The sequence below is a fragment of the Clupea harengus genome, chromosome 1, assembly GCF_900700415.2.
Source record: "Clupea harengus chromosome 1, Ch_v2.0.2, whole genome shotgun sequence".
NCBI classification, from domain to species: Eukaryota; Metazoa; Chordata; class Actinopteri; order Clupeiformes; family Clupeidae; genus Clupea; species Clupea harengus.
Window position 1 is genome coordinate 29,859,863 of NC_045152.1, and position 8,653 is coordinate 29,868,515.

Below are 8,653 nucleotides of genomic sequence, written 5' to 3' on the forward strand. Positions count from 1 at the left end.
TTCTGGTCTTCAGTTTATTGTAATTTTTAACAACCTTAATCTTTCCTCGAAGGCACCTGTTGTAGTGACTCTATTCAATAAGAAAGATTGTACAACAGATATATAACAGGAGGTATTTATCACAAAGATGCATCCCTTATAACTGCACTTTTTTCCTTGATTCAAACCAATGTGAAATAAATCAAACCAAACTAAGTTTTTTAATTTAATTGTATTTATTTAATGCTGGGTTCTCCATGCTTTCTTGAGAGCAGTGCACATTCCCTTATGTCTCCTTCAGAAGTACTGACTTCCCAGGGCAATGACGACAACTGACAAGAATTTCTGCCAGGTGGCTTGAATTTCAGGTGTGAAGGCAGAGCCGAATTTTGTGGCAAGGACGATGGTGAGACAGTCAGCCAGTAGCTACAATGAAAAACATAGAGATTATTACCTTATTACGTCTACCGCACAATATTAAGGACAATATGTTTTCATACGCTGAGCAAGACCAGACACAGGTATGGTGATGATGCAGGTCGTCATAAAATAATGGTAATATGATAAAGTTATGTATTTGGTGAGTATATAGCTGAGACGGTGTTCTATAGCCTAGTAGACAGAGAGCCTGAACGTTTACCTTAAAGTTATCAGGGTCGACGTTCAGCTTCAAGCAGTGCAGCTGACTGAGCGCGGTGTAGGTGGCTTTCACATTATCCACGTTCTTCACCCCCTTGTCCAATGCGCCTAGCACGACCTTACCATGAGCGGCTACCTTGGCATTGCCCAGGATTGCTGCGGCGTTGGATAAGTCTCCGAAAGTCCCAAAGTACCTCTGAGTCCAAGGATACACAATCAGCACTCTGTCAATAAATAACACAAAATCGTTTGTTAGACCATCAGCTACACAAAACCTACACAAATATATGCATATGATGAAGGTTATGTAAACTTGTAATACTACCATACCTGGCAAGAGCCTGCGGTCCTATTTCGTTGACATCGATTTTGCCCCAGACACTGGCAACAGTGGCGCGCTCTTTATCTGTCCAGTCTGCCATAGTGTATGTTTATTTGTCTTAGGTTAAGCAAAAACTATTTCGTCTACTGCCTGAAAAGACTTATATGTGTTCAGCTTATATTTGGCCTTATACCCCGCCCCGAGCGGCTCTGGCGTTTGATTGGATGCTTCTCGCAAAGGTTTTTGGACTAACTGGAAATGATCCAAATACTCGTCCAAAATGAAAACGTACTTATGCAAAATACACAACATTTCTACTAAATAAAGATGTACATCAAGTATATTCTTTCAAAACATCTACTGAAATGGAACAATAGTTTCTATAAAAACATCACAGACTATAAAACATATTTTCAGACACCACTTAATGACACATCACTTATTTCAATCAGCCAAAACTAGCTTATGGGATTGATTTTTTTATATAATATGTCAATGTATTTGCAATTTTATTATAGAGATAATATAAGAAAACTCAACAGTGACTTGATGCCGAATAAACGCAATTTAAAGTGACTCTAAAATTTGCGGTAAGCCTATGGTTTTTATGAGCAACTACTTTTGGTATCATTTTCAAGTTCATTTTGATAGTATATGTCAGAATCAGAATCAGAAACGTTTTTATTGCCAAGTAGGTTTACACCTCGTAGGAATTTTCTATGGTTCATTGGTGCAAACAATAAACGTACACAATAAACAATAAACATATTAAGTACTTTTACAAACATAGGGGGGGACATTGTCATGGTGAAGTACAGATTAACACTTAGCCTTCCAGACTATGCGCTATGTAGTTTTGTTGTTCGGGTTGGAACTCTTCGCAAAAATGTAGCACAGTTACATTATGTTCACTACAAAATGTTCACATCAAGACATTGCCAACAATATCGCCAAAGATGCCAATTAGCGTGTCAGCAAGTTTTTATCAGTGCCAACTGGGCGGTTGGTGGTGTGTGCCAGGTGTACATTAGGTAGCTCGCTCAGTTTCAGACCTAAACTCTATAATGCTGCTTTAAAACGAATGCAATTCAAGATGCAAGATAACAAGGTGTGGTATTACATAATATCGAACATCAATACAATCCTAAATACATGTAAGCCTAAGTAAAGCAAATCGTTTTAATATATTTAGGTGTAAGTGGAATATAATATCGCGAACATTGTAGGTGTATTTTTTACAGCATATCAACAGCAGCATTTGGCTCAAGTCTTAATTAACTGTTATCTGAGAAACACTTTTTTATCCGAACGCTCAGAGTCGTTCCACCCACAAAATGTTCTTAATTTGGCTCGAATTAATTTGATAAGGAAAAATGTCGCATTTTTTATTTGGCACAAATTGTGCAACGACCTAAGGCGACCCCTTAGCATCATCCTTAGCCTCACCCTGTTCCAGCCTCACTGTGATACTTTACCTACATTTTTAACAGTAAAATGACTTGAAGGTAACTTTATAAAATAGCCTCAATAAGAAAGAAAGATTCCAAACATACAAATCAATAAATATATCATGAAAAATGTAATATTTGTAAATAAAAAACTGATTCTGACTTATATTTATGTACCTAATGTTTCAGGCCTAACTACATAATTCAACTTCTCCCATTATTATTCACAATGAAAATAAGTAATCTTACATGAATGATTAGAAGGTTCATTTCAATCATCATGTCTGTGTGATATGTGACCACATGACACTTTTGTCCAGTTGTCTTTTTACAGTTGTTATAGGCTATCTATGGGTTCAGATTTAAGATTGGATGATATTTATAAATCATTGTGTTTTGCATTAGGCTGTCAGTTTATCCCATAACACAGTTAAAATAACCATTGAAAAGGACAGAATTTTCTAGAGCTTGGCAGACGGGCAGTAAGGTCAGTGGACCGTGGGAGGAGTTGATGGGTGTGCCCACTGTGGATTGATATAAAGAGGACTCTCTGTCATCTCCTGTTAGGTTCTCTCCTAATAGTTTTCAGGAAAAGAAATCATAATGAGTCTTACAGCAAAGGACAAATCTCTGGTCAAGGCTTTCTGGGGCAAGATCGCCAGCAAGTCTGACGCTATAGGAGCGGAGGCCCTTGGCAGGTAAGACCATCTTAAACGCAGCAAAGCCTCGGCGTCAGACCATGATTTCATTTAATGCATTTCATGTTTAGCTAAACATATCTGGAGAAGTCAGACAGTTTCTCTCTTGAAGTATATCTTGCAGCGACCTGATCTGAAATCAAAATAAATTAATGTTTGCGACTGTTCTTTTCTCCGCAGGATGCTTGTTGTGTATCCCCAGACAAAAACATACTTCTCCCATTGGCCTGACACCAGTCCCGGCTCCGCCCCAGTTAAGAAGCATGGTAAAACTGTGATGGGAGCCCTGGGGGATGCTGTCGGCAAAATTGACGATCTTGTTGGTGGTTTGAGTGCCCTCAGTGATTTGCATGCTTTCAAGCTTCGTGTCGACCCAGGAAACTTCAAGGTTTGACCATTTTACTAGGACTTAAATCGTGGTAAACTTTTTTTGTGCGATATGCTTCATTCTAAGGTACTAAAACATACATTCTCAATGTGTCTTTCCTAGATTCTGTCCCACAACATCCTGGTAACTCTTGGCGTGCATTTTCCAAGTGACTTCACAGCCGAAGTGCACGTCGCTGTGGACAAATTCCTCGCTGCCGTGGCAGCTGCTTTGGCTGACAAGTACAGATAAAGCTGAGAGTTCGTCGAGAGTCAAGCTGAACCTGTGTTCATATCAATAAATAACACCAATAAAATTAATTACGGATAATAAACGCCTTTGTGTTTTATCAATCAATCAATCAATTTGTTTATTTGATCAAGAGGGACAGTGTACATTCATGAACATTAAAATGTAAATGCACCCAATTATAGCCAAAAGGCTAGTTTCCATTGGCAGTCCCCCTGCCAGAGTGAAAAAGGCTATACAACCTAAAAAAGGCATTAACGTATATCAAATATAACATTGACAATAAATCAAAAAAATTTAATAAAATAAGATACAATAAAATAAAATACAATCCCAATATACAAGTTTATGGCTCACCTGACAGTATATTGTCGGCTAATATAGCCTTTAAAGGTATTTTAATAATGCATAAGGCTCCTGTCCTATGCCTCGATATCTTGGTGCCGCTGTCAACCAGTAGACTTTTGTCATATTGTTCAACTGGAAAAACATAGGCCTATACCACTTCAGTTTACAAAATGCCAATTGGTGCTACCAACCGTAGCTTTAGCTCTGCCTCATTTCTGGGGAGGCAATTGTCCCCTTCCTGTTCTGTTCTGTTCTTTCGGACACGATGCAAAATTCAATATCTTAGCGAGACATGTAATAATAATGTACAGATTACAATGACAGTTTGCATTACGTCTCCTGGAGAGCTTGCAATGATAAATGATGTTATCTAACAAAGTTCAAGAGGAGCCCATAAGGATGACTGACAGCAGTCACTCCCACCACTTCCGCTCTCTACGAGATACCTCTTCCACTCCACTTTCTCTCTAGGGATACAACCTTCTTACCCATAGACATAGTATACTATGTCTATGTTCTTACCCATGGGCGGAAATCCCGGGGGGGGGGGGGGGGACTTTCCATAAAGTTGTCCCCCCCCCCCAAAAAAAATCATTGTAAACACAAATAAATATTTTTTAATAATATATTAACATTAAAAAACAACACAACACAAGCAGTGCGAATTATAAACGCAAAACAATGTGTTTTTAAGTGTTGAACAATCATGATCCCCCTATGCCTCAAATGCTTTGGTCCACATGCTGTTTCCAACGTGCGGGGCTACCGGCAGCATCATGTTTCAGTCAATCGGCCTAACAATACACGGTTAGATTGAGAGGAAACCAACCACACCAGTAAAACCTCTGCAAGTAAAAGCCAGTACATAATTTATCACACCAGTTGTTCAACAAGCACAAGCTTGTAAAATGAAAGGTGACATTTATCCTGCTTTGTCCATTATCAGCACGCTGGCCTCTAATTCTCAAAGCGGCCGCCGACGGCCTGTTAGCCTACTAAAGCAGCCGCTTAATAGAGAAGTTCAAAGTTCAAAGTACTTTATTTGTCATTGTCACAAAAACAACGAGACAGTAGAGGCAGCAACAGACAGCTAAACATTTAAATTGCTGTGGACATTAACTGCCACAGCTAAATAATAATAAATAACAATCAATGAATAGATAAATAAATATCCCTGAGTAAATTAAAAAAAGAAATATATACATTGAGGTGCATCAATAGTTGCAGGGTGGAGTGTTAAGAGTGCAGTCTATGAGGGCGGGCCGGGCCGGGCCGGGGGGGAGGTGGGTTGGTTTTGGGTGAGCTGTTGAGAAGCCTTATTGCACGAGGGTAAAAGCTCTTTGCCATTCTGGAGGTGCGCGCTTTTGTTGATCTGAACCTTTTCCCTGACGGGAGTAGCGGGAACAGATAATGGGCAGGGTGGGAAGGGTCCGTGAGGATGCGATTTGAACGCTGCAGGCATCGGGAGGAGGAGATGGAATAGATGTCTGGCAGCTCTGCTCCGATGATCCTGCCTGCTCTTTTAATCAGCCTCTGGATGGCTGCCTGCTCCACCTTTGTGCAGCTGGAGAACCATACGTTCAGGCAGTATGTCAGCACACTCTCTATAGCGCAGCGGTAGAAGTTGCTCAGTAGTCTCTGAGGAAGGTGTTCTTTCCTCAACTTCCGGAGGTAGAAGAGGCGTTGCTGGGCTTTCCCCAAGACGGAAGCTGTGTTGTTTTCCCAGGACAACTCCTCCGTCAGCGTTAGACCCAGAAACTTAAAAGAGGTGACTCGCTCAACCTCTTCCCCGTTGATGTAGAGTGGGAGATGGTGATTGTGCTGAGCAGACTTCCGGAAGTCAATGATCATCTCTTTTGTTTTCTTTAAGTTGAGATATATTAGTTTAAGTTTAATATAAATAGTAATATTAGCATCCTCCTGTTTGTTCTGGCAAGGTAACTCTCCCGTAACGTCTTCGTATGGCTGTCAAACAGTTGGTTGATTTATAGCACCAGCCTCATCGCTCTCTAAATTGATGAGACATAGCTAGATCAATGACATTTGGATCGTAAACCCATGACACTTTTATTTGCCGAGATATATAATACTTTATAATTGGTCTTTGTGGGACTTTCAATAAAGCTATTTTAACGTTACCTCACTTATGAAATTAGGAAGTTACTTTGTGACTTTCGCAAACTACGAAGCAAGCAGTGTCAGTGAGAGCTATTTTTGTTTTCTGTTTCTGAAAGTCAGAAAAAACGTATTTTAAAATGTCTATCGTCATCTCGTTTTAAATGACTAGTTCGCCAGCTAACTTTCTAGCTACCTTGACTGAGGTAACGTATATTCCTAAGAAACCTGTCAGATGGGGAATTAGGATCTGGTGTCTCTGTGACTCCCTGACAGGATACTGTTTAGCATTCAATGTATATACAGGCATAGAGGGGTGTGTGCCAGATGATCTTGGATACAGGGTAGTAATGGATTTAATGTCAGACCTACAAACACCACCACGTGTATACGGACAATTTTCTGTTATTCAATTGCGTTGGTGAGAAACCTGTTGAAGGCAAAAAATATATATTTTTGAAGAATAGCTTGATGTTGTTGGATAATTCTTGAAGGTATCTCCTCTAGTTTTAAAACGTATTTTGAGCTTCAAGTTCTTGTAAAGCTACTTTGATGGACTGTAGTGGAATTAGAACAGGGAGCAAAGAAATTCAGTTAGATGTGGTCATATCATTGCCATCTAATACCATTGTTGGTATTGCTGGTTGAACATACAAAAACGTGTATACACAAATGGACAAATACGGAACAATGCTATAACTACTATTATTACTTTTAATACCATTATTTAAAACATTTGAACATGCTGAGGGCTCAACACTGCAAGGCAAGTTGCAAAGGAGCTTAAAGGAGAGAGAGAAGGAGATAGGGCCAGACAGCAATTTTTCCATGTCCCCCCCCCAGGAATTACTCTGAAATGTTACTGTTTGTAGTGCCCCCCCCAACAATGAAATGGGATTTTCGCCACCTGTACTCTCTATGCGACGTGCTCCGGTGTAGCAAAGCATTCGACGCAGCTTCCCGTAGGCAGAACTTGTGGAAAAAAAGTGGAACTTTTCGCCTCCTCCACCTAATCTGAAGAAAGATGATTTTGTAGCCTAACCCAGGGGCTCCAGTCCTGCTGAACAGTTTATTCCTTCTTTAAACATGTTCACTCCAGCAACTCACTCAGTTGCGCCATCTTTGATACACTAACATTGACTGTATACAGAGACAGGCATTGCAATAACCATCTAATTTATCTCATGTGCTCATTCATTTCAGATCTCAACCATTAGGGTATACCTGTCTGGCATTCATTTTTCTGTAAAATGGCGTGCGCTCTGAATGCCTTCCTGTCCCGATGCCAGGGTATAGGCTTATTAATCAAAGGTATCCGCAGGTTAACAGCCAGCTCCACCGGACACGCGCCTCCAAATTATACTGAAATTCTCGTCACCTGCTTTACAACTCTTCGCAATGAATTCATGTCCAAGCACACTGATTTCACCCTCACAGTCATGTTATCATTAGCTACTTTGAGCCACTGAGATGTGAGTTTACCTACTCCATTTTTAGTTCAGTCCAGCTGTTCATCCCCGTCTCTCAGACTTACATATGTTAGATCACTTCGTTTTTAATCAAACAGAGAAAAACCGATCAATTTAAGAAACTTTTCCAGTTTAATCTAGCTTCCCATCTCCAGCCTTTGAAATGAAATGGGCAAGGATAGATTTACACTACATATAATGCTTTGAGGATTGGCAAAACTTCTCTGTTTTGGTCTCATATGACCATAAAACCTTATCCTATATCTTAGGCAACATCCATACATGCTTTGATGTGGATCTTTTAAACAATATTGACGAGTGACTTATTTTACCTTTGAAAAATATAGCAGAACATAAATGTTCACAATAGAAATACATTGGAAAATGATGTGTAAGTATCTTTTGCAATGTGAAATGATGACTTTCAGGGGGGTGAATATTTTTACAAGCCACTATGTGTAGCCTATTTAGACAAGTTTCAGTATAGAGTCCAAGTTAAGGCACATTTAATTTAATATATTTGTAAAAAATGACATCTATATAGTTAGAAATTACCTAATGTTTTTGCAGACGAAGATGCTGTAGGCTGAACCTTGCTACAGAAGCCTTTGCTCCAGCTGAGGACTCATCTCCCTCAATTTTTGTCTTTCTGTCATCATCTGAAAAAAACCGTATTGCAGACTGTCTGCACTTGTCTTTCTTCAGTTATAAATTTGATAGCAACCATTCAACGGCTTCTTTGGAGTTAATTCAGACATGTGCCAAGTAGTAGATATTTTATTAACGGATTATCACTCCATTCACACTGACTACACCCATACATATTTTTTCCCTGGCCAGACGATAAAGTACTCTTGATAAGGAGTTTATTTATGTAGGCGTGCCAATTTTAGTGGGTGGACAACCATTAGGTCCACTCTCGTCTCAACATTTCTTCACATGTTTTCTTACACCGTGCTTCTTGGTTGCTTTATACAAGATTGACCTATACCAAACACATTGACAAGAGACACAACATC

The 8,653-nt window shown here is 39.6% G+C and overlaps 2 protein-coding genes across 2 annotated transcripts; one reads left to right on the plus strand and one right to left on the minus strand.

The window, feature by feature from the left end:
• Nucleotides 1-196: 196 nt before the first annotated feature.
• On the minus strand, nucleotides 197-1,107 carry hbba2 (hemoglobin, beta adult 2). The gene is made up of 3 exons (XM_012833784.3): nucleotides 949-1,107; nucleotides 620-842; nucleotides 197-405 (listed from the first exon to the last, which is right to left on the minus strand). Exons 1-3 carry the CDS (start codon nucleotides 1,038-1,040, stop codon nucleotides 277-279), a joined length of 444 nt encoding a protein of 147 aa, XP_012689238.1. The 5' UTR covers nucleotides 1,041-1,107; the 3' UTR covers nucleotides 197-276.
• A 1,819-nt stretch (nucleotides 1,108-2,926) lies between these two features.
• Nucleotides 2,927-3,783, plus strand: LOC105905744 (hemoglobin subunit alpha). The gene is made up of 3 exons (XM_012833785.3): nucleotides 2,927-3,086; nucleotides 3,267-3,474; nucleotides 3,577-3,783. The coding sequence occupies exons 1-3, from the start codon at nucleotides 2,992-2,994 to the stop codon at nucleotides 3,703-3,705; spliced, it is 432 nt and encodes a 143-aa protein (XP_012689239.2). The 5' UTR covers nucleotides 2,927-2,991; the 3' UTR covers nucleotides 3,706-3,783.
• Nucleotides 3,784-8,653: the final 4,870 nt, after the last annotated feature.